The sequence below is a fragment of the Mytilus californianus genome, unplaced genomic scaffold (genome assembly GCF_021869535.1).
Source record: "Mytilus californianus isolate M0D057914Y unplaced genomic scaffold, xbMytCali1.0.p SCAF_6, whole genome shotgun sequence".
In the NCBI taxonomy this organism is placed as follows: Eukaryota; Metazoa; Mollusca; class Bivalvia; order Mytilida; family Mytilidae; genus Mytilus; species Mytilus californianus.
In genome coordinates this window covers 95,059,651-95,087,089 of record NW_026262712.1, presented here as the reverse complement: position 1 = coordinate 95,087,089, position 27,439 = coordinate 95,059,651, and the positions used below count along the sequence as shown (strand labels likewise).

The 27,439-nt window shown below is 31.2% G+C and overlaps 2 protein-coding genes across 3 annotated transcripts in view; one reads left to right on the top strand and one right to left on the bottom strand.

Moving 5' to 3' along the window:
• Positions 1–3,780: 3,780 nt before the first annotated feature.
• The window catches only part of LOC127704886 (cysteine--tRNA ligase, cytoplasmic-like), a 223,621-nt gene continuing 199,962 nt past the window's right edge, over positions 3,781–27,439 (top strand). The window contains exons 1-3 of one of the 2 annotated variants that reach the window (XM_052209120.1): positions 3,781–3,892; positions 6,783–6,908; positions 10,023–10,114. In XM_052209120.1, the coding sequence (XP_052065080.1) occupies positions 6,806–6,908; positions 10,023–10,114 (195 nt within the window). In that variant the 5' untranslated portion in view covers positions 3,781–3,892; positions 6,783–6,805. Of the gene's footprint in view, positions 3,893–6,782; positions 6,963–10,022; positions 10,115–27,439 lie in introns of both variants that reach the window. The other variant, XM_052209119.1, reaches the window with a different exon arrangement.
• LOC127704892 (uncharacterized) overlaps positions 13,230–27,439 on the bottom strand; it is a 94,054-nt gene continuing 79,844 nt past the window's right edge. Inside the window, exons 4-7 of the mRNA XM_052209127.1 lie at positions 25,662–25,791; positions 25,225–25,401; positions 17,075–17,253; positions 13,230–16,525 (exon numbers count right to left, since the gene is read on the bottom strand). Of these exons, the coding sequence (XP_052065087.1) occupies positions 16,223–16,525; positions 17,075–17,253; positions 25,225–25,401; positions 25,662–25,791 (789 nt within the window). The 3' untranslated portion in view covers positions 13,230–16,222. The remainder of the gene's footprint in view (positions 16,526–17,074; positions 17,254–25,224; positions 25,402–25,661; positions 25,792–27,439) is intronic.

The following is a 27,439-nucleotide window of genomic DNA, read 5'->3' as shown; positions in this document are numbered from 1 at the left end:
AACTATATAGCTTTGTTAGTACTCAAACGTCTTCTTGATTAATTATAACTGGGTAGAGTAAGACATCTCTCAATATTATAACTGTCACCCCTTTATTTATTGAGCTCCTCGACCTCGTTTTGAAAACGAAAAAAATGAAGATTAAAAAAAGTACACAATGTGAAAAATACTATATTCACCTGTTTCGGTTCTTATGCATACTTGGCTTTCAAATATTCGGCTTTGAGTGTTCCTGATAAAGGTTAATTCAAAGCATGAAATTTATAAAGTGCTGTTATCATTTTTTACAGCACTGGGTCGAATACCATCAGTCCCCTAGGGTATCATTAGCTCAGTAGTCAGTACCTCGGTACTGACATGATTTATAACCAACCTTTCTTAAATTGTATATAAATTATTAAAAACTAAGGTTTCAACTCCCTCGAGCAAAGTTGACCTTATATGGATTTGGCTATTATGTTAGGTCCCTTTTTGGTTATATAGGTCATCAACTGTTTCGGTTCTTATACATCATTGGCTTTCAAATATTCGGCTATGATTGTTCCTAATGAAGGTAAAAGCTCTTCGGACGAATGAAATTTTTTTAAAGTGTTGTTTTCATTTTTATTTTTTTAAAACATGCTTCCAGTTCCTGGAAGCGAACTCATGTAGTAATTTAATCTCACACTCATTTATAAGCTTTTAAAATTGCTGTTTGGATTAATCTAAATTTGAACTAGCTTCCACTGCAAAAGAAATATAAAATTTATTTAGTTTTGCTATCAAGGATTACATTGTTAAATTCGAGTTCAAGATTCCTTGGGCCATTTAATCTCTAAGCATTTTTCAAATTGTAGGATTTATTTATAGACCCCTAGCTTGTTCTGTGAACGGTGGAACAAATTTCACATATTTGATAGTTGAAATCTAACAGCCCATCTTCTGGCCAATGCTCCAAGTCTGTCCATATCGTTTTTTAGGTACAAACAATATTCGATGGTAATGATAAACCTGTCACAGACACTATCGTCCTCAAATAGATGAATTTCTTTCAAAATATCGTTGATATGCACACTAAATAACACGTGGTACACCTAATTCTTAATTTGCAAGTTCTTTCAATATATTTCAGAGTAATTCAAATAGTTATGAAATATTTACTCTACAAGTGTTTCCGATTTAATCTAAATAAATGACAAAATATTTCAGCTCATCTAAATATCCCTAATGTCAGCAGTCGCGAATCCAGGATGTTCAAACAAGGGTCCAGGATGGTTTTGCCCGAAAAATAGCGGCGGCGCCATTACCTCTATAAGTTCCCTGGACCCGCCTGGTCAGGACAGGAGAACAGTTACACAATGTTGGAACAAAAGACAATTGGTCCTTCTCGAGAGTTGTCAGTCCATCTTCAGCGATGTCTTTTATTATATCGTTTTTAATTCATAATCTAAACATGCTTAAACTAATAAGTGGGTAGACGAAAAACTACGGAAGCCTAGTTAGCACCACACAATGTTTTTTTTTTTATATTTCTGCTTATGTTTGCGTTATAACGAAAACTGTTGCGAAATAACGCAAACCTTTGCAAAATAACACAAACACTTGCGAAATAACGCAAACATTTGTTTTATTTTAGTTCTTATCTAAGTTTCAAGGGAAGCAGCTGTTATAAATGGAGGTGGTTGCATGTATTAAAATTTATCACCCTTTTGTACTTATTGCAGAGTAATATGCTTGAAATATATATATATATATATATAAGTCTAAATTGAAAACAACGTTCAAACCTATGATTGCGTTGGATAAAAACCGCAATTTTTATACGTGTGCATGTAAAACAAATTGCTTGGTAGAGGGGTCTAAATACAGCACAAACAACAATTTCCAAAAGACCAAAAAAAGTGAAAAAGTCTATTTTAACAAAACGCATTTGACTAACAGGTCGAACAACTGATGTTCTTAAACCCTGCTGACTGCCATTTGCGATTGCCAAATAAAATGATCACCAGATCTAACAAAATGGATCTTAATATTAATTTAATACCAAACAGAAAACAATAAACTTGTGGAAAAGATGGTATACCACAAACATGAGGTGCAAAAATTTGTACACCATATCCGGATTTCGACAATTAATGTCTCTTCAGTGATGTTAGGAATCGAAACGGGATTTGGAAGGCCATATAATTATATATATATTACAAAGAAAATTGAGTAAATCGAAGTTATACCGAAGAAAATAAAAAATTAACCCTGTTAATGTAGCCGAATTTAAATATACTTCCAAAGTAAGCGCTCGTTTGAGCATTGTGTAAGATTGGTTAGATCCAAACAAGCTATACCCTATTAAAATAAATTTATAAGATATGACGATCTTTTTTTTTTATAATTATGTACTCTACATTCAAATTGCTACCCAAGCATCTTATGCTTCGTTCACACGTACATTTAATTCGATTGAATTTTCGATTCGAAAATCGCGTTCACACACTTTTCTTACTTTAATTCGAATTGGATAATTCGCATTATCAAATTCGCATTAGAAATGCGTTTTCGTCAATGTGGTCATGACGTCATATACGTATATGCCGACAAGGCCGACATGTCCGACAATAATTTACAAAGGGTAACACTTGGTAGTTAATGGAGACATTATGTCTTAATGGAGACATTATGTCTTATCGAGTGTTGGGCGGATGATGCTTTTGAGGCCGAGTTACCTAGAACTCACAGAAACTGACACGTTTACGAAAAAATTTCGTATAAAATGACTGAGGTGCATGAATATGTAAGATCCTGGGATGCATGCAGAACAAAAATAAAAGCTGAAAGAATCGCAGAGTTAAGAATATTACAACCTTTTTACACACTTTAAGTGTCTACATCTTCAAGATAAACCAGACACAAATGATCTTAACTAGATTTTAACTAAAAATCTTTGATTTTATCAGATCAATCAAACAGAAAAATTGTGTTAAGATTGGTTCATCTCTGAGTATCTTGTAACAAATTTATAAAGGGGTTTCGGCATGATTCAATTCTAGGTCAAAATTTTTATTTAATACCTCTATAAACGACGTCTCATATTTCACTAAAGGCAGCTCTCTTTATAAATATACAAATATGTAGAAAAAACTTATTTCAAGGAAATGACAGTTTACAGTCCTTTAAACAAATGAAAGCAAATCCAAACACATTTCAGGCAATAGCAGTAATAACTAAAACCCATGCAAAAAATATCTTTCAAAATAAAAGACAATGTTATTAAATGTTAGGATGAGGTTAAACTTCTAGGGGCACGTTTGTCAATATCTTTTTTTATAAACATGTCCGACTTTAAATCAGTAAAGCCTTTTTTTGTATTTTGTATACATATATTAACAGAGACATATTATATGTCTCTGATATTAATAAATTTCGAGACACCAGCAAAATTGTTGTTATGAAAATCTTATTAACAATGGATTTGAATTATTCAAAATTATCTTTATTCACGAATATTTACATAAAAGATAATTTCAAATAAATATCGTTACAAGAAGTTCTATATACCAGCAACAGTGTCATCCTGCACCGCTCTAGAATGAACACTATACTGCACATAAGTGGTTCCTACATGCTGCTTCCGGTTCTAATCTGTCCATATTTTCATGCTTTATAGATTAAAAAAATGTGTTTGGTTTAGTTGATGCCTTTATTAGTAAAAATTGAATGATTCTTATATTCAAACTGTTCAAAATAGCCATTTGCTCTCTACATAGAACGAGTTGAACTGATATAGAATTAGGGGCGCGTCAATTAGGTTTGTCTACTCGACTTCCGCTATTTCATCACGTTTCGGCAGCTTCGTTGCCGGTATATAAGCTCCGTTTGTGATCTATTTACACACAGACAGCTACGACTGGTATGAAAGGTAAGAACTTTGGGGTTCAATATTTACAATTTCAGTGGTCTGCTATATTTTGAATTATGTTTGTAATATTGGTGACAGTTTTAAAGTTGCTGTTTAGCAGACGATTTCTCGATTTTTTTACACGTATGATTTCTTTAAAGGTAACACCAGTATGCTTAAAACCTGCAATATTGGTATTTGAAAGTACAAACATGTAAGCGATCTACTGTAGAAATAAATAACTAAAGCAGTATATTTTCTATTGCACAGAGCCCCAATCTGCAGCATGTACATGTTGTGACTTATAAACTACTGGATTAGAAAGATAATTATATCCCCGCTTTAAAGAAGGGGGGGGGTATACTGTTTTACCTCTGTCTGTCCTGTCAGTCCATCCGTCAGTCCGTCAGTCCATCCGTCCGTCCCATGAATATTTTTCGTCGCATTTTTCTCAGGAACTACTTGACAAGGATTTCTGAAATTTGGTTTCAGGGTTTATATAAGTAAGTTACACCGTGTGATGCGTTTTCAGATTCATCACTCAACAACTTCCTGTTAACCGAACACTTGTATTATTTTACACATGATAGCCAAGTTGAAAATTTTCGTCACATTTTTCTCAGGAACTACTTGACAAGGATTTCTGAAATTTGGTTTCAGGGTTTATATAAGTCAGCTATACCGTGTGATGCGTTTTCAGAAACAACTTCTTGTTTACCGAAATATTACGGCGGGGGTATCATCAGTGAGCAGTAGCTCACAGTTTTACTTGTTATCTCTTCACTAACAAACTTTTAACTGGTTACCAGTAATTGACTTCTAAGAGACAACACACACTTCAAATTTAAAGTCATTTGATCCTTTAAATTTAAAAAAAACAAAAAAGAATATGTTTTATATGTTTTACTATAAAACTATATTCTTTTGAAAACAAAACACCCTATAATATCAAACTCTTTAGAAATGTGCTCCTATTGTATTATCATACATGCCAACCCTCCGGTTTTGAGAGGGAGTATCTTGCACAAACAACTAAATTCCAGAAATCTCATCTCATCGGTCTGCTCTGAATATAGAATCTCCCGCATTCGGATATTTTAACCTGGAATGACCCATGTTTGTATATCTAGGGATTTTTCATTACTGTCAATAGAAATAAACAAACAGTCAACAATCATTTGAAAACTTTAATGTTTGATTTATAAGAAATCATTTCTGCCATGTAAACTCCAACAAGAAAGAGGTATTTGTCTGGACCAAGCAACAGTGTAAAAAAGAAGAAATATAACTGCAATATAAGAAGATTGGATATAAGATTTTCACGATCAAGTTCTCTCAGCAATGAATCTTCATTTTGCACATTATGTTCAGTCAACTTTTCAGTAGCTTTTTGTGGTCTGTACGATGTTAAAAAGCATGCTAAGTGTGAGACTCACAATAAGGCAGTGGAGGCTAAAAAAAAAAAAAAAAAAATCAATGGGGTTTTTCTGCTTGAAACCAAACAATAAATTTGACAGTCAACTTAGTAATGTTAGTTATGGCTGAAACTTATTTTGTAGTTTTGTCCAAAATCAGAGGTATTTACTGAAAAAGGCAAAAACAGCTTGTATAGATTACAACACTGAATTAAAGAAATAAAGTATATATTTATTAACTCTTATTGGCATTTTGTACTTGTATATATTGTACATTACTGGTCATATATTTACCGCCTTGAAAATGTCGTTCGCACAAAATCCCCCCTCAGCTGTCAAAGCTGAGAGGGAGATCTCCCTCATTGAAGGTTTCAGAGGTTGGCAGGTATGTATTATTGTCTTCCTGTACTCAAACTCGCTGACATCTTATCTGTATGCAGTGACCTTAACCATGACACGTCCTTAGAAATTGGACATCACACAGCACAAGTGCAAAGATGGGAGAATAAGTAAACAAACATGGAAGGAAGATACATGTAGGATTAACCAATTCTGAAAGAAAAATTTTAATAGACCAAATCATTTAAGAACTGTTATGGCAAAGTTTAATTTACCAATGAGAATGTGTGGAAAATATAAAAAAAATAAACAAATAAACATTGCTCTTTCATTTCACTTTATTTATACATGTGCTGCATGATTCTGAGTTAATGGTTTATCAAGGTCACAATTGGTTAACTTCTGCAGCCAATCTTGAAAATTGATAAGTAATAAGTCAAAGCTTTCTATCACCAATTACAGAATGAAATATTTTTTGTTGTTTATACATTTTATATTCATGATAAATGTAAAAAACATCACCATCATGTTAATTTCTCTTCATGTTAGCTGTGTCAGAGATGTGCTTTGTAATATTCCTATGCGAGTTACTTACTGATATGAAATAAGAAGATAAGATATGATTGCCAATGAGATAACTATCATCTAGAGACCAAATGCCGTAGATCTTAGCAATTATAGGTCACCCTACGGTCTTCAACAATGAACAAAACTTACGCCACATAGCCAGCTATAAAAGAGCATGGTTAAAATTATTATCATGATAGTCTGATAGTGTTTCTGATTATTGTAATTCATTTTGGTGCATGAAAAATCTAACTTTCACAGAAAATATTCTAATGCAAAGAAGAAGAAAAAACCAAAGAGTTCAGTTAAGTACCACCAACACTAGTTTAGCCATGTCACATTTTATCTGTCTGTCTTACTGAAGTACTAAATGTAATGCACCGATGTTAGCATAAAAAGTCTAAGAGGTAAACCACAATTTTGGAACTCTTAAATTAATATTAAGCACGTAAATATTTGAGACCTACTGAATCACAAATATAAGAGTTAATATGGATATATATGTCAAAGCATTTCATGAGAACATTTAGAAATATAAGGGACGATAACTTAAATAAAAGTAAAGCATGCTTTATTAATTTATATTTCAGAATAACAAAGTTTGTACCATTGAATGGCATTACGTGGACTGAAAGTAATAAGTGAATTTCAGTTGACTTTTGGATTATTTAAATCAGTTACTACAGTACAGATATTACAGAAATCTATGATGGCTAGTAAGTTACAATGGAGAGGTATAGATTTATATAGACAGAAATCTATGATGGCTAGTAAGTTACAATGGAGAGGTATAGATTTATATAGAATTGCAGCAAAATTCAACTAAAGATACAAATAGGAACAATAATGAATAGTGATGGCAATCAGTTCTCAAGTGCAATTTCAAACTTGATACTCAAATTAATTATTTTTTAAAAAGTTTTCTGCTTAACATGGAAAGAACGATTATTGGCACATTAAAACTACAGTAGAAATACCGCAACATTATTGGCTGTCTGGACCTATTGATGATGTTTATATAGTAATTGTCAGTTCACCAGTGCTTTGTAACTCCTTTGAGTGCTTAAGTAATGAAATGTCTTTTATATTGCACACATTTAATTTTTACATGATTTGACGGTATTAAAAGCAACAACACAATAGCAAAGAAACTTGACACTTCAAACTTTTATTACCAATATTATCTGAGTAATCAAGCACTTCCCAGTATTTGAACCAAGTACTCAAGTATTGATTCAACAAAAAATTGTCATCCCTTGTAATGTATACTGATGATATCCTGCTAGTTCAAGACATACTAGGATTTTCTCGCTGTGTTGAAGACCCATTGGTGGCCTTGGGCTATTTTCTGCTCTTTGGTCGGGTTGTTGTCTCTTTGACACATTCCCCATTTCCATTCTCAATTTTATACTAGTAAAGCAGGAACAGCTTACTTTTCTGGGACACCTGAGTTTACTCCCAGTTTTTTGGTGGGGTTCATGTTGCTTGAGATGAAATCTTCAGTTTTCTGTGTACTGTCTTGAGAACTGTTGTTTTAACTTTTTAGTTTTGACCATTATTTTGTCTGTTTTTCACCAACTTATGGTTTTTGAGTGCATTCTTTGGTATCTTCTTAACCCCTTTGATTTTTGCATACCAATGAGAAAGCAAAACATCATACTTGGACATCAATAGGTCAGCATATACACTTGTTTGTCCTGATTTACAACAGGTTATGAATGTAAAATCCTCAATTTAATTTGTTCATCTTCAATTTGAAAGAAACATTTAAAAGGATTTACAAACACCTGCATGACCACTGATTTTGTGCAGACAAATAAACTTGACTGCCAGTCCTTGAGTTACTGTCCTGTGGAAGCACTACAAAGTTCTTACCAATGAATGGTTTCCTACTATAACTTTCATAAGTTGATCCAAGAGCTCCTGCATATGGAGTATATATCTCCTAGTTGATCCAATATTCTGAAGCTTGCGTTTTCTATCATGATTTCCTTGTTAGAAGGTTGCTGCTTTTAGATCAAAGCTATGAAACTAAGGGTTCCAATTACTAAGGTTGAAGCCATTGATTTGAAAGTTTTATGGAGGCCATCATGATTAAGTTGATGTTTTTGTCTTGGCTGCGACTTTTGTATTACAAGCCGGCAGCGGCGGCGTAAACTATTTGTATAAAGCTTTATATTTCAAAGGTAGAAGACCTGGATGCTTCATATCTTGTATGCAGATACCTTATGTTACAAAGTGTCCGTCAATCATAAGTCCATTGTCCTTAACCTCATTTTCATGGTTCAGTGACTGCTTGAAAAAAAAATTGAGTTTTTTTGTCATGTCAATTTCTCACTTATTATGAGTAATAAGATAACTATATTTGGTATATGGGTTCCTTGCAACGTCTATATGTCCATCAGACAGAGTTCACCTGACCTCGACCTCATTTCATGGATCAGTGATCAAGGTTAAAGTTACGTGACTAGGTCAGTTTCTCAAATACTATACGCATTAGGTCAACTACATTTGGTGTATGGATGATTTTAATGGGTACATGTCAGTCTGGCAGGTTTCATCTGACCTTGACCTCATTTTCATGGTTCATTGGTCAATGTTAAGTTTTTTTGTTTGTTTGTGTTTTGGTGTGTTTTTCAAGTACTATAAGCAATAGGTCAATTATATTTGGTGTATGGAATGATTGTAAGGTGTACTTGTCTGTCTGGCAGGTATCATCTAACCTTGACCTCATTTTCATGGTTCATTGGTCAATGTTAAGTTTTTGTGTTTTTGTCCGTTTTTCAAGTACTATAAGCAATAGGTCAACTATATTTGGTGTATGGAATAATTGTAAGGTGTACATGTCTGTCTGGCAAGTATCATCTGACCTTGACCTCATTTTTATGGTTCAATGGTCAATGTTATTTTTTTTTGTGTTTTGGTCTGTCTTTCAAATACTAATAGCAATAGGTCAGCTATATTTAGTTTATGGAATAATTATAAGGTGCACCTGTCTGTCTGGCAGGTATAATCTGACCTTGACCTCATTTTCATGGTTCATTGGTCAATGTTAAGTTTTTGTGTTTTGGTCTTTTCAATTAGCATACACAATAGGTCAACTATATTTGGTGTATAAAAAATTGTAAGGTGTATATGTCTGTCTGACACCATTTATCTGACCTTGACCTCATTGTCATAGATCTTTAAAAATGTTAAGATATCTGTTATGCTTTTAGTAAAACCTTTATCTTTAAGACTTTCAACATAAAATCAATGGTCAGTAAATCAGGCGAGACATTTCAGGTGTGCACTCTTGTTTATAATATCTGTCACAGATTACCATGGATGTAGCATCAATCCTGTCCTCTTTTCTGTTATTGTGACATGACTGAAGTTTTACTTGCAATGAGTAACATGATGGTAGCCATTACTGGAGCAGAAACTGTTTACCCATCAGGAACACCTGAGTTCACCTCCAGTTTTTGGTGAAGTTCATGTTAATCTTGAGTTTTGTGTATAGTGTTTTGTTATCTCTTTTTTGTCTGTTCGTTGTTTTTCAGGTTAATGTTGCGGCAGTTGGAGGCATGTTGTAAACATCAAATCTCTCTGTTGGTCTATTCAGTTGTTTGTTTGTTTGTAAAATTTAACAGTTGACTTCCAACTCCTTAACAACAGAATGAATTTGAGCAAAACATGTGCAAGTTTATTTCTATGAAGTGTAATTGTGTATCCTCATGTTGTGTCTGCATGCATACAGTGTTACTAACATTATATTTAAGTAGGGATATATTTTCAGAATTCCCTTGTCACTAGATGAGGGTACGAAATATTCATATATATCTTTACAGCCAAAGTAAAGAAGACACAGCCAAAGTGGACCCCTCCAAAGGGCACAGAAGTCCCACAGCTCAAGTTATATAACAGTTTAACAAGACAAAAGGTAGGACACTGTTTGACACTAACAGTATCTGGTTTTGATAAAAACTAACCTATTTTAAGTGAAAAAGCAAGATCACTTTCGGGGTTTATTCTGAAATTAAATCTATTGGTTCATGTTCTATTAAAACATAGGTGTTACACACTAACTAACCTATTTTTAGAAAAGTCTGGCTGGTTTTTTTTTAGGTGAACTAAAACATCTTTTTAGCTCACGTCAACCATAGGTGACTCTCACCTGTATGGAACAAAAAAATGTCACATTTAAGTGTAGTAGTATTTTTATGTTGAATAACTCCTGATTATTTTATGGATAGATATCAGTTACTATTATGCAGTTTATTTATTATAATTAATGCATAACAGCCAGTAATTTTCCTGTGGTACTGTAAAAGGTCCTACATTTAAACAAATAAATCAAATGCAAATGATGATGACATGTAATTTTTATAGTTTTTTCCCCCTGGCCATTAGATTATCACCAAATATATTTCAGATTCAATCAAAACTTGATTCTTCCAGTAATACCTGTAAGAGAAATGTAAAACAAAATTTAGTATACATGGTATATGGTAAATTTCCCCTGAAAATGTACCTTAAAAAGAAAAAAACTAATTGTATTTTGAAACACAGTATTTAGTTTCAATGGCCTGGTCTATTTATTTGTCTATGGAATAAATCTTTTTTTTTTATATAAAAGGGAGAGTTAAACAGAGTTAATATGTTTTATACAGAAAGTGTAAATATGAAGAATTTATATTGAATAGACTATAGGGAACAGAAATAACGTTTATATTTTTGTACAAAGACATTTTTCTACAACTTAATGGAGTTATCTCCATAGAGATTTAGTAAAATTACTTTGTAGGGAAAATTTAGAAATGATTTGTCTTTTAAATGAGAAAATATTTTTAATATATATATCAAATATGTATGAGAGACTGTTTGTTGTGGAAATAAAGTACATTTTATGTATAGAAAGAAATGAATTATTCAATTGTTATTGACAGTGAATTTATATTTTGTCAGTTTAATGGAAAATAATGGTTTTGTGAATTTAAATAGATTATGTAATAGACAAATGAAGATGTGTCCAATGCATAACCTAGATTCTGTGTGAGAGAGAAAAAAAAATCAGTCAAATTAGGATTATAAAGGATAAAACCATGTTAGAACTTAACTTTTGATTATAACAAAGATGAAAATAAATTAACAGCATTCAGGGTTGATAAAGATATGTACCATAGTTAGAAATTACTTATATCACATCTTTATCAGTGCCTTTTACATATGGCTAAAAAGTATGCACACCTACAAAATAGCATACAATATATAGTCATTTTCATTGTCAGTTGATGTTCTGTTTGTCAGATATCTCATTAGCTTTTCCTTGTAACTGTATTTATCGCTATTTTCTACAATTTTGTTTTCTTTCTTGTTTTGTTATGATTTTTCATATCATGCTACTTTAGTGATATAGGTTTTTCTCAGTATTGTAGAGAGAGAATGTTTGACGTCATTAGCGTATGTCATTGATGTTGCCTAGGAAAACAATGATAAACAGATTATCAATGGTCCAAACTTGAAGATGTTTCTGGCTACGTCTAATCTCAGGGCTGTCACCTTTCAATGAGATTGTAGCTGCAAAACATCCTCTCATTTGAAAAGCCATAGAAAATCTATAAATATTTATTTCATATTAACAGTACTACTGTTAAAGGAAGTTCATAAATTGAAGGAAAAGGAAAAATATCAGAATACTTAATCTTCATACAGTAAGGAAAACTTAATCTAGACACATTGAAATTCACAGACAGCCCTCTAAGAATATCTAATCAAACAGACAATAATATACTCATTTGCAGTTTTGTGATAATTTCTGTCAGACTTGGTCAGATGCATTGCAAAAGCCTATCTGACCGCTCAAAAATTTGCCTGAAATGTCAGATAGATTTTGAGACCTTTGATAATAAGATTTGGTGTGTAAACCTGGTAACTTTCTGCACCAACAATATTGGTCAGTCTTACCTACTCTCCTAAGTCTTTTGACCCAACAATATTGGTCAGTCTTACCTACCCTCCTAAGTCTTTTGACCCAACAATATTGGTCAGTCTTACCTACCCTCCTAAGTCTTTTGACCCAACAATATTGGTCAGTCTTACCTACTCTCCTAAGTCTTTTGACCCAACAATATTGGTCAGTCTTACCTACTCTCCTAAGTCTTTTGCACCAACAATATTGGTCAGTCTTACCTACTCTCCTAAGTCTTTTGACCCAACAATATTGGTCAGTCTTACCTACCCTCCTAAGTCTTTTGACCCAACAATATTGGTCAGTCTTACCTACTCTCCTAAGTCTTTTGACCCAACAATATTGGTCAGTCTTACCTACTCTCCTAAGTCTTTTGACATATTATACTATTAAATGTGCCTTGTGGACGTCCATTTTAATGTTCACCCACGCCATGATATCAGTAGGTATATATACTGAAACGTTTATTGTAAATTGATGTTGTGTAATAAGCTTTCATAGTCTCTATGCATTGCACAAGATGTACCAACAAAAATGACTGGAACTTGTAAAATGTTTGAGATCAGTCTCAAAATGATTACTTAAAAGTCAGGAGATGGCTAAAAATGGTTATTTTGTTTTACAGTTGTTATTGAGATATAATGTTAATTTGCTGTTTCTTTTGGTGTACTTAGCCTGGTAGGATGAGGTCTCTTGGTTGTGTCTCTGTACAGTTCTGTCAAGTACAACTTCGATTATATGTCATGTTTAGCTTATAAGTCAAGCTTCAACTGTAGGTCATATACTTTCAGTAAGTCAAACTCTGGGTGAAGAAAACATACTGGTGTATAAAGTCTTTGTGTAAGACAAATACTGTTTGTGATTCAGTCCCAGACTGTAGGTTCTATACACTTTATTTAGTCATTTTTTCCCACTGTTTTCTTGTAATTTGCATTGAAAGTAAAGAACTTGTCTAAATGGGGTTTATTCAGTTAATTGGTTTTGAAGTGAAAATAGGACAGATTCATGTCAATAGTAAGAAATAAGCAGCATAACAATAATGCATGTTTTTAATCTGTAAAGGCAGCTAGAATAACCAGAAAACATATTTAAGATTTTATGATATAATTTTATTTGAATCTTTTATCATTTACAACATTTTTTCCACAATTTGTGTACAAATTTCAAACAAATATACATTAACAAAGTTGTACACTCAACCTATGTATTCACACACCTCCCATGTACACAATTACACATCACACACCATTAACCATTCCCATACCACACACCAACAAGCACACATATAAAACAAGAAGTGTATTTACTCTATTAAGCTTGAGCAACACACATAACAAAATATAAAACAAGAAATGTCAACTATATTTATTGAAAAGATATCATATTTAAAGCTTTGTGATCTTATAAGCTACTAAAAGGATTTGTTGTTGCAACTGTTTTATTATAAAAAAAAGCTTTCAAAGTTTGTTCAACTCTGTTATTAAATACAACTCTACAAATTGCTACAGAAAGAGTATTTTTACAAAGACTATTTCAGTTTTGGAGAAAGGCGTCTTAGACTTAATACTTGTATCACAAAATCTGAATCGAAAAAGTCTTTAACATATAATGTGTGTCCCAATATTTGCATGCTTCGAGAAGACAGATTTGAATAATGATGTACTGTTTTTCAGAAAAAAATACCCCTGTCATCACATTACCAATTTCAAATTAAGATTTTACTTTGAACAATTTTGATTGGCTCTAATGGACAAAATGGTAGCCAGCCAATTGAAATATGAAAAGCTTACATTTAAAAAGTATGACAACATTGGCAGGTAAATTTGATGAGGATGATATGTATATTTTCTTCTTCTAATATGAAAAAAAAATTCTCAATTTTCTGAAGTCCTGTCTCATCTGAAATGTTGATAAGCATGCAAAAACTGGGAAACAAGGACACAATATTACACATACCATAGTTCACACTCTCTGTTGTTGATTTTTGGACAATAAGTTAAGGCATGTATAAATCACCAAATAAAAGATCGCACACAAAAGATGACTACAGACATTTTAATGAGATGTTGTATCACAAATCTATGCTTTAATGAGAGGAATGATTATTAATGTCCTAAAAATATCAAGAAAACTACCTAAAAAAATGATAACATTCACTTTGACCTGATTTCTTTTACATGTCTGTTGTCCTCTATGTAGATATTTTCATTGGACTTAACTATGGTATATGAGTGATATAAATGACAACAAACATTATCAGGGACTCTTAAACTCTTGATACAAGAATTTTGCCTCACTTGTTGACTGCATAGAACAATCATGTTTGAAAGAGGGTTTATACCTTTCCCATTATGCACAAAAGCTTACAGGAACATTCATTTTTGGTTATTGCAAATTAATAACAATTAGGTTGTATTACTTGAAAGTCTTTGTTTTTTGGAGAACTCTAAATAAATATGCAAAACAATATTTTAATCTTGAAAGAATAAAGATCTAGAAAAAACCCAGCACCCAAACAAGCTTGAAACAATTTTGGGGTCTATTCACAAAAACAATATGGATTCATTTATTTTCGTGAGTACCAATTTTCGTGGATTGAGGAAAACTTACATTTTCGTGGATATTTAATTTTGTGGTTTTTCCAAAGTCGGCATACAAGCCTATAGAAAATTTGTAATTTGTTGAACATTTAAATTTGTGGTTCACCTGTTCCCACGAAATCAAAGAAAATTGGTATTCAACGAATAATAATGAATCAACAGTAAAAAATACAGCATGATTAAAAATTTTTAATCCATTATTGATAACAAATGTTTTTGCTATAAACTAATGACATCATTTATTCAGAGTTGCTCATGTATGTAGAAATGGGGGAATAACACTTTTGTACCACATAAGATGATTTGAACAAAATCATGCATAGGATTAGAAACCATGTATCATTTAATAATTATAAAAAGTGAGCACAAACAAACATTATAGGGCACTTGAGGAGTACAAAATACATGTTAAAAAAAGTTGCACCATACTATGATAAAATTTTACACAGAACAGAAATTGTACAGTAGTTAGATCATCTCCCTGAATATTTTCTATGAATTCAATGATCTATGGGAGATAACTCTTTGAAATGGTATCATGTAAAGGGAGATAACTCTGTGAAATGATATCATGTAAAGGGAGATAACTCTGTGAAATGATATCATGTAAAGGGAGATAACTTAACATAATTAAACAGACATTGACAGTGAATGGATGAAAATGATGTGCAACAGTTATGAAAATACATTTAGAAGCACCATGTTATCTTTATGAAATGAAGGTTAAAGCTCAAACAGTATGTTAGATTATGTCTCAGTTTTTGTGGATGGTTAATATAGAAGCTTACTTTTAGTGACAAACTTCTAGATATTAGAGATTATTTTTCCTTGTGTGGCTTATTATATAAGAAATAATCAGATGGAAAATGAGAAAAAGTTACTTTAAAAACTGTCAACAAATTTAAACACACAGTATGTGCATTGAAAAATATAATGAATGAAGTAAATGAGAAAAAATTATAATGAAAATGTAGGTTTCATTTTTATAAACAACAGATAGGGGAAATTCTGTAAAATTTACTGGTAAATTGCAGCAGGTAATGGATTAAGCAATTCATAAGATATCCCCTTTCCAGAATAAGTTTTTTGAAAATTGCACACAACTTAAAAAACATTTTGGACCAAAATCTTTTAAGAACCAACCCATTGAAATGAGTTTAAAAGATATTTAAAAACATTCAGTGAGACTGTGATGGTTGTTAAGTAGAATAATCACTGGGAAATTCACAGTTTTGACTTGTTATGTTAAGAAAATGAAAAATGCATTTTGATACTTGCTAGTTTATTAAGTATAAATTTTACATCTTGAAAACTGAGTTTTCTTCTCTCTGTCAGAAATGGAATTCATAATGGTAAGGGGAAATCACTCTAAATGGAACCTGACAATGATTTTTTTCAATTCAGAGTTACTCCCCCTCTGTCATCAATAAAAATATAATTTTTTAACAAAGAAAACAGCGATAAAAAGTGGCTTATATGGTCACAGTTGTAAAATATGATAGCAAGATAAAATAATTAAAACAATAAGAGTGTAATGTAAGGTGTTTCGACTGGAAACATTGTCAGTATTTCTATCAGCGTTTATAATATGATTGTCTCTGTAACCAGTTTTATAAGTTATTTTATCTGGCTTTCTTGTTGAAGTTAGTCTTTGCTGTGGCCTTTGTATAATTTTACACAACATTGTATCAGAATTTGGATCTTTTAACCAAATATGAATTCCAAAAACTTGGAAATTTTCGTTAAACATACACGGTGGTAACTTGTTTGTGTCGAAGGTAAACTGAAAAGGAAAAAAACGTTGTTAGATATAGAAAGCTAGTAACTGAGTATAACTGATATTCTCTTGTGTTAATCTGAAGTCATAGTTTGTATCACTCTTGTGTTAATCTGAAGTCATAGTTTGTATCACTCTTGTGTTAATCTGAAGTCATAGTTTGTATCACTCTTGTGTTAATCTGAAGTCATAGTTTGTATCACTCTTGTGTTAATCTGAAGTAATAGTTTGTATCAAAATACTTTAATCTTATACTGATACATGTTTTCTTACCACTTATCAGATGTATTCTAAATTAAAAAAAAAGAATTTTGAATATTTGATAGCTCTTAAAATAAAATATTGCTGACAAAAAGCACAGAAAATCAGCGACTTACAACATGTACAAAGTAAACTTTCCAAAAAATTTGAACACAAAGTTTCAGTAGATTTCAATTTTTTACACTGCTGTTGGGTTGCTGTCTTTATAACATATACCACATATATTTTTATATTATATAATCAACTCTGAAATTAAAGGCAGTTTGAAATATCTTAGGAAAAAACTATATATACCTGATATGTCTCAGGACGTAGTTTAAACCAAGACAAATCTGATTGGCTACTGTCTAGGGCAAATCCTTGGAATGACCAACCAAAAGCTCCCAGTTTGCCCTCACTGTCGTACATTAGGAATACCGGGTAAATTTTCTCACATGGTAAACTTCTTGATAAGTTATAGAAATAGTGAGTACCTGAAAAAAAAAAAGAAGATAAAAAATAGTTTTAGAGAGAGAAAGAAAAGAAGACCTTTAAACAAACATATTAGAGAGTGTTGAGAAAACATCATTAATCTCTTTTTAAGATCATTAAGGATGAGTTATTGTTCTTAAAAATGTTTACATCACAAATAGAGTATTATCAACAAGTTAAATGATCTTAAACGTAGTTACAATCCCCACCCACAAAAAAAACAACAACTGAAAATGTACAGAATGAAAAAAATCTTTGTGAATTGTTTTTGTTGATGATACAGTATAATTATTGAGCCAATGTTTGGATAAGTTTCTTTAAGGGAAAGATGTACTTTACACTGCTTCTATTGACATCAGAATATCCAATGTTAACGGCTTTACACAAGTCCTTGGGGAAAAATGTGATGGCATAGAAAATTAGTTATGAAATATTGAAAAATTATGGATCACTTACATTTTCATTAGATAATGTAAATTTTTATTTCGAAACATTGTCAAATAATTCATTAGTTGTCAAAGGCAAATGGGTAAAAACAATTTATTCCATACTTATAGAAAGATTTATGACTTGTAGTGGAAGGTACAAGATTTTATATTACAAATTCCCTAAACATCTATAGATTATATATAGAAAACAATGCATTTATTGAAATTATCAACAAAATTGCTTCTAGGCAGCTTTTCCAGCTTTCCTTAATTACAATGACAATTGCTAAAACTACTTGTATTGTAATATTTCATCGGGAACATAATTGAAAAAATCACTTCAAACGAAAAAATATCACACATATTGTAATAAATATGTTAAACATTATACTGTTACAAATGCTTTTGGCTTTTTAATGATAGAATAATTTAATCCGTTTGACTTTTTAAGTACTGCATAAATACTAAATATATTAATTCTCTAAAATTGCTTCTGTGATTAGGTTTTAAATGTGAAAATGATCTATTTAAATTCTACATATACATAGCCAGCAGCTCAACTGATTTGAAAATGATCACATTATTTTTTTGAATTTTTGATTTTACATAACTTGAGGCCGTATGGATGAATCAAGAGTGAAAACATATGGTAATTCTGTCATTTGTGGGTTTGAATTATTTATTTATGGCCTTTGGCTGAAAGCTTTTAAAAATGATTAAACTGTATTTTTCATTTTATGATTTTCTGCCATTTTTTTCTGCCTTTCCTGATAATTATTCTACAGAGAATAAGGAATTGAAAATATAAAATAAACAAAATGAACAGGTCTATTTTATCTCAAAAGCTTGTAGTTAACAAATTCTCATGTGTGATTGGTTGAACTCGCACAATATATGAACATAATAAACTGAACACTGGAAATGTCTATTGAAGATTTGAAGATGCACAATAAATTTTCCATGTAGAATTATACAAAAATGTAACTTAAATTAAGCTTAAAATGACCTTTTGTATAGTTTTTTTACTACATAGATTTGTCCTTTAAAGACTCAATTTAATACTTCCTTCAGAAATTATAAAAAATGTTTTGCACTGTAGACTGATTAATAAGTATGGTAACAAAAGTATGAGTCTGTGCAATATATCATTGTGTATAAATATTAAACAAAAACGATATATATGTGGAGCCAAAACTTATTTCATACCATTTGAGTTTTACTCGTTAGTATGATGTTTGTTCTATATTAAAGTTATACCGTTTCAAAATGGAGACAGGAAATAAAAGTTTTATTACTCTTTTTAGTTGTACCATGAAATATTTTGTCTCCTGGTTGAAGAACAAACTTTAGAAACATAATTTTTCATTCCTTTTCATTTAATTAGTACTATCGGGTTCCATATATTGGTATATGATTTTTCATAATAGACAATTTGTTCTCTAATGAGAAGTCAATTATGGAACTTACTATTCAAGTATTTATTAAACTGTAAATTACAAATTTGATATAGACATAATCCACAATATTAAAGTTATACGTTTCATATATGTAGGTGTTCTAAAATGAAGTGATACTAAAATGATCTGTATTAGGTCTAAATTAGATATAGCCTAACAATGAAATATCATGTCTAACCGTGTTAGACTAAAGACATCTATATTAAATATATATGGTATTCCTCTAAAATGTCACATCTAATTAACAATCTTAGAAATCATAATGAAATCTTTGTACTTTATATGACTCATCTTTGTCATTAAGATGCTTATTACTTATTGATGAAGACATATAGATGAAAACTTTTATCTGATGATGATTACAGTCTACTTTTTCATATGTTGAAAAGTTTATTTCTTTGTGTCGTGGCTGTAAAAATAGGTGAAATTAAGGAAGTTATGATGTTCAAATCTCATTTGATTTCGTATTGTCTTGCTTTTATGAGAAATCTGAGAAATTTTTAATGATTTTTCATGTAATCTGAATTTTATGATAGAGTTTCATATTGCGGCAAATAATTGATGGTTAATAAGCATCATCTTTATGATTTTTACAAAATAAGTCTACCAATCAGAGACATTTATGGTCGCTGAAGAAAGGTTAATGTCAGTTAAAAGGACTGAGGTAAAATCTTTCAGAGAGAAGTACATGATTAGAATTTGTGACATTATCATCCCTTGATAGTTATAAACTGTCCAAAATCTACCTAGAGATTTATATTGGAATATTCTTTAATCCACTACACTGCTGAAATCTGGATTTTAATAGCTGCATTTATATAAATAAAATCATCAAAACTTGAAGAAATAACAAATGCCTTCTAGAAAGTGTTGTAAAATAATGGGCACTGAGGGACAAGACTTCTAGTAGCCTCAGGTGTTTTATATCTAATTAGTCCCTCACTGTGCAGATAATCTTTAGATGTCAAGAATGGGTTTTTGATAAGTCTCTTATGTATGGAGATTATCTTTACTTAAGGAATGACTGTAATATTTTTTCTGTCTATGAAGAAATAACATAAAAATGTGGTGCATACTGAATAACCCACGTAGCGAGTTATTTAAAAGTGTGCACCACATTTTTTAGGTTATTTCGAATAGACAGAAAAAATATTACAGTCATTCCTTATAATTTAATTCTAAATTCCATTTTTTAGGGGTAAATTTTGAAAAAAATGTTGGTGACGTCACAGTTACATGACAAAATTATGTCTATGAGCTGATAGACAAAACACTTTCAGCCAATCAGAAGAAGTGTTACAACCAAAATTAAATTATAAGTAAATGGAGAAAAACGGTTTCAAGACAAATTTGAAATATGTGTAGCACCTTTTTAATATAGAAATGTGCTGCTATTTTGAAATTTTTATATCACCTGTCAACTGTCTGCATTATTGTAATATACATAAAAAAGATAATCTTAGGAGGCAAATATCTCTCTAGTTCAAACTGGGTAGGCAAATCTCTCTAGTTCAAACTGGGTAGGCAAATATATGTCTAGTTCAAACTGGGTAGACAAATATCTGTCTAATTCAAACTGGGTAGACAAATATCTCTCTAGTTCAAACTTGGTAGACAAATATCTGTCTAGTTCAAACTGGGTAGGCAAATATCTGTCTAGTTCAAACTGGGTAGACAAATATCTCTCTAGTTCAAACTGGGTAGGCAAATATCTCTCTAGTTCAAATTGGGTAGGCAAATATCTGTAGTTCAAACAGGGTAGACAAATATCTCTCTCAGTTCAAACTGGGTAGAAAAATATCTCTTTAGTTCAAACTGGGTAGGCAAATATCTCTCTAGTTCAAATTGGGTAGGCAAATATCTCTCTAGTTCAAATTGGGTAGGCAAATATCTCTCTAGTTCAAATTGGGTAGGCAAATATCTGTAGTTCAAACTGGGGTAGACAAATATCTCTCTAGTTCAAACTGGGTAGACAAATATCTCTCTCAGTTCAAACTGGGTAGAAAAATATCTCTTTAGTTCAAACTGGGTAGGCAAATATCGCTCTAGTTCAAATTGGGTAGGCAAATATCACTCTAGTTCAAATTGGGTAGGCAAATCTCACTCTAGTCAGCAAAACCCCATTGTTCAGTTCTGCCAAAAAAATGAAAATTTCATGTGTAAATGTCGGAAGTGCTTTTCTGGATTTACCTTCATCAGATACACTCAATGCTGATGGACAGGGATGACGTGCAGGAAATTTTAACTGCCTGTGGATAAAATGATCAGCTTGAGATGGCCTTATGGGCAAAAATTTTGCCATGCAACACACTACTAATGCCTAATTTTGAAACTAAGTAAGAAATATATTGACAGATATTTACATGCACTTATCATGATAAATCCCCCTTCAAGTGTTAGAATCTTAAAGTTCCTATTTAAAAAGCAAGAATTGAATTTATAGTCAAGGTTCTGTTTTTCTATATAAATCTGTATTAGCATGGGACCAATTTCAACGAAAGTTATTCACATTCAAAGCTGAGTATGAAAAGATTTTTATATTGCTATTTTCAACCTCTAAATATCTACTGATTTATTGTGGTCTGCTGGGTCCCAGTTTTAATGATCTAGAAAAAAGTCATCATGATACTAAATTAGTTTTTTCGAATAATTAGCTTCATGAAATATTAAAATTAATTTCTGAAATTCATCCTAGGAATTGTTTATACATCGTTTTGGTATTTGCTTTTGAAGTCATTATCCACAAAACTATTTACATAGCTTTGTTAATCTTTTTACCCTCAAAAGTAAAAAAGAAAAGAAACGGAAAACAGCAGGTCTCTAAAATGATCAATAATTTTACTTTGTTTAAACATTATACCAGACTGTATGTTGTAAGATCAGTACTAGGAGTCTACAAAAAATTCATCACAGGAAACACATTTACAGAACGAAGATGTCTGCTTTGTCTAATGTGTAAAGACAGATAAATGATTTGTGATGAAATTTGATATTATTACATCATTTCATAAAAAGTATTTTGACATTTTCTTCCTTTCTATTAATAAATGATTCTCTAATTGTTGTCAAAACAATGAAATATTTAGACAATTTTTTCAAAGATCTTTATGATTTGGGAACACTTGATAACATTATAAAGGTCTTTATGCATCTCACATTCAGCGATTGTAGAAAATGAAAAATTATGTGGAGGAATATGATTTCTGAATTGCGGCTGATTACATTGGGCAGATGGTTTGCCCCGTAATTGGATGAGGCTAATTAATTTAAGTCTTAGTATGACCAACGTCGAAAAAGATGACTTTAAAAAATGGTAATGGTGAACCAGCTGTACTGTTTGTAATTGATACATCGTTCCATTTTTGATTGGGTGAGAAATGTTGATAATTGGTTTTAAGGTGTTATCAGGTCTAATAACTGTTATTAAAACATTGATAGAAGTCATTCATATCACTTTTCTATTCTTTTCATCAAGTTTGTGTTTTGAGGGCACATTTATTAAACCTTTTGTTCCACGAAACTTTTGAATTAATTTTTGTAAAGTGACCACCCCAATCGGTTTGTAAATTAGATTTAACATCATATTGGTATTCATCAATGTCTATTTGACGTCGAGTGTTTAGTAGCGATATATAATTTGCTGTTGGGCATTGGACGTATCTTGTCAACTCGCCATTCATTTAAGTATCATAGGCACACTTTCTTTCATTAAGGTTATTAATTATGGGTCTAATAATTTTTGAAAAGTCAATTTAGTGTTGGATGAATGTAAACAAGGAAGGAAAAACATATGTTAATAGTGAGGAATATGACAAGTGTTGACCAAGATTTTTATAATTATTATGATTTTAGGCCAAATTTGTTATCTTTACCTGGATAAGCAAATTCTAATTCAACTTTTATAAAATCAGCTAAATTTATTTAATCTTAGAATACAATTTAAGCTGAACTTTTGTTTTTGAGTTGCTTTCTCATTAACTTTTGCTTTGTAGTTCCCTTATATTAGTATTATATTTTTCTTTCCCTGTAAAAAAAAAGGCTTGTGCAATTAACTTATTTAAAGTTTTGTTGTTGTATGCAAGAATAAATGGAGATTAACTGCGAATTATGTTGTCATCGTCAAGACTGCTGTAAAACTAATGGGCTCTTCTTTAATTAAATTTCAGAATAAGTTGTAAATCTTAGTTAATAAAGTTTGACTAATGGTGATTAAATTTTACTTAGAAAAATGAAGTGTTACCTAAAGGCAACAGTTGAATTTTCAGTTTAAAGTGTTAATTTCATGTAAAAGTGTCATTACCATGATTTTTAATTTGATTAACACTATGATCATGTGTTTTGTACTTTTAACATGCTTCAGTTTACATCAGAATTTCACACTTTCTTTGATGAAAGATTTTCAAGTAAATTTAGCATGCAACAAATGCAGATTTAGTTGGCTTTTGTACTATATAATTAGTTCATGCATTGCATCATCTGTTTAAAAGAATCAAGTACCATAGATTTAAGAACTTTATTGGGTACTGAGAAGATGTTGTGAAATTTAATTTTTGCAAATATTTTTTATATAAAAATAAAGAGATATGGTATGATGGCCAATGAGACAACTCTCCACCTGAGACCAAATAATGTAGAAGTTAGCAACTATAGGTCACTGTAGGGCCTTCAATAATGAGCATAACCCATATAATATAGTCCCCTATAAAAGGCCCTAATATGACAAAATGTGAAACAATTGAAATGAGAAAACCAATAGACTTACTACTTAATAACTGAATGTTTATATGAAAACTACAGACAAATATCAGGGTGGTCTGGAGCTTCAAGTTGAATGTTTTATATATTTTTTATTAAGTCTGTGCATGATACATGATAAATTGCTGCAAGGTCCCAGTAAATCAACATCTGAGATTGTCAACATGTTTCTTCAAATCAGTAAATAATCATATCTTTTTAAACCAGATATTCAGTTGATGACATCACTTGAGATATTAATCAATTTATTCTAAGTTACATCAGGTCATCTTGTATCAACTGAATCAATTTATTTTCTGCATAGTGACTTTTGTCAATCATAACTACACACTAATCACTTCAATTTGTGTACTTTTGCATGAGTTATTTTAGAGACTGATTACCTAGGCTCTCTAACGATGTTATACAGGTAAAGCCTATCAGGAGCAAGTCAATAGAAAGTCAATATAATTATCTTACAACAAAGGAGATAATGGGCACCCCTGGTGTTCATCTACTGCTATTTCAATATTCATTTTCTGCACCGCAGTGAATACATTTTCATATTTTGGCATATTCTTATTCAATTAGTACTTAAGTAGGTTGTAGTCATGTTTAACTAAATAATGTAGATTGGTGTGGATTGTAAAGGATGTTTCTATTTATTGAGTAAGAGACCTATAACAGATGGTCTTAAACTGTCCTTATTTGCAGATGGCTGAAAAAAGCATTTGTGGTTTTCTTCTTTCAGTAGAAATTTGACTTCAATCAACTAGTCCTAATGGATATAAATGTTTCCCATTCTTAATGTATTTTAAATTTTCTTAAGGAACAAAAAAGCTGTCACCAACCAAAACCAGTCATTATTTTATTTTTGATAATTAAATTTTAAGAAGAGTAAGAATTATATGCAGGCTTTGTCTAGACATAGGATTACATTGTGCTGTTAAAGCTATTGATTAAGGTAAAACAAAGTTCATAGAATATGTGGGTTGTAAAGCATCTATTTGAAGGTTGTGATTAACCTGTGTAACTACATTCCATGCTAATTAATGTCATGATGTTTATTATACTTTATTATACATTTTACTGTTAGAAAATGAAAATGCATGAATATACATGATTCCTTACTCTAAATAACAGAATGCTTGCTGGTTATTTTGTTTCACATCAAGGAAATGCAATGACTGACTGGATTAACAAAATAATAGGACCTGACTGTATACCAGTAAATATAAAACAAGGATGGTCAGAAATTATACTTTGTGCACAATGACAACTCACAGGTGCTGTTTTAGACATATTTTATCCACATAGATACAATATTGTTATTGTTTATAAAATATTAACTTACCCATCCTAGGTACACATGGACCCTGGACCCACATTGGACCAAGTTGTTTTGATTCTAATGGTATAGACATATGACTAATTATTGGGTCAATTCCTGTTTGTATATAAAGCCCTTTCCCTGTCTGTATATGGTGTTTTGCTATTGGATTGCACACTAATTGGGGATGTTTGAAATAAGCTGGAAAAAAAATACAATATTAAAGTTAGTCTGTATTGGTATTTAACAAATAGGTAAATTGAAATACATTGAACTACCCTAAGTTTTGTCAAAATCTCATTTACTAAAAGTGAATCTTTTGATGAAACTAAAGAAAAATATAATGTTTAAAGATGAATTACTGGTGCTAATAAAGAAAAAAATAAACACAATTTATAGATGAAAGATATCACTACTTAAAAAAAGAAAGATAACTCTAGGATAAAAGGTAGATAACTTACCTGTTATTGTATAAAATGTTCTACCAGGTTCATGTGGGTCACGACCATATAACAACGGAGGCATAATATCATACGGTGGTAAAGCTATTGTTTCATTTAGTGAGTTATAACCTTTCATATAAGCTGGAATCTGAAATTATACACAAATTGTCAAAAATATGTTAATATAGAAATAAAGTCTAATATGTTATCACAGAGGGATGTTGGAGCCAGTCTGGTTTAGACAGGTTTCTGGTTTAGTCAGAGTTTGATTTACACAGGTTTCTGGTTAAGTCAGGGTTTCATTTAGACAGGTTTCTGTTTAATCAGGGTCTGATTTAGACAGGTTTCTGGTTCAGTCAGGGTTTAATTTTGACAGGTTTCTGGTTTAGTCAGAGTCTGATTTTGACAGGTTTCTGGTTTAGACAGGGTCTGATTTAGACAGGTTACTGGTTTAGTCAGGGTCTGATTTAGACAGGTTACTGGTTTAGTCAGGGTTGGATTTAGACAGGTTTCTGGTTTAGTCAGGGTTTGAATTAGACAGGTTTCTTGTTTAGTCAGGGTTTGATTAAAATGTGGTTCCCTATATTTTGTTTCAATGTATTCATTTCATTGTTGAGCAAACTATCTTTTACATTTTTTGTCTAAAATTAACATGCACAGTAAATACACACTTTGACACTACTGAACTAACATTCCACTAGTATTATGTGGCATTTTACAAATGTAGAAAACTTTCTACCTTTGAAAATACATTTGATGATGATTAAATGTGTAGTGGTACATGACAAGTGAAAAATGTATTACTATGATTATTGCTATAGTTAATATGAGAAAAAGGTCATGGTATGATGAGTATGACCTTAGGGACTGGTTTCCATTCAAATTATGTGTTACCCTTGATAAAAACCTTGTCCCTATAAGTACATCTTGGGATACCAGTTATTGATTCTAGATAGGCTTTTAAGTAATTACAGTTAATGATGGATGTCAAAAGTTACCAAAGTTCACCATAAATCATTAATATTTTTTTATTAATTTTTTTACTAATTTTAGATGAAAATAGGAATTTATAGGAACAATACAAACATTTTTATAATGCATTTGATACTGATTTGAAATTATACATACTAGTTATGAATTAATGCATCATACTTAGAAGTCACATTCAAGTCACATGACCTTTCATGGTCTTTTGCTTATATTTAAATTTTGCCAGTTTCAAGCTATATGAATATAATGTTCTGATAAATAGTATTATCTAGCATGGTCCAAATCAGATTTAGTATAACGTTTTGTTGATAATGAGAGCAAGAATATAACATTTTTAACCTTAATTTTAAGGTTGGACATATATGCCACAATAATGAAGAAAGAAAGTACATGTAAAAGAGAATAATCAAATGTCAGTAGTGTGAGAAACGCATAAAATTTAAGATGAAATCATAAAACTGTGATCTTTTAAATCCTACATTGATTCTGACTTTGAACACATTGATATTCTGAGTGTAAAGCTGTAAAACAGCCAGTAAATGTCAGGCAGAGAGTGTCTTAATATGGAGAAATCTTTTCCATATCAAAGTATGTATAAAAAGAAATAAGTGATTAGAGAGATTCTGTAGAAAGGAAGTGTCCCCAAGGGGAGATAAATGCATTTAATGAGACAAACTAATTTCTGATTAGCACTTTTTAAAAGTTTATCCCTTGAAAGGTTAAACTCTGAATATCTGTTTCTATCATAAAATCATGTAAAGAAATGATCTATCCAGAAAATGCCGGCAGCTGAATTGAGTAAAAGG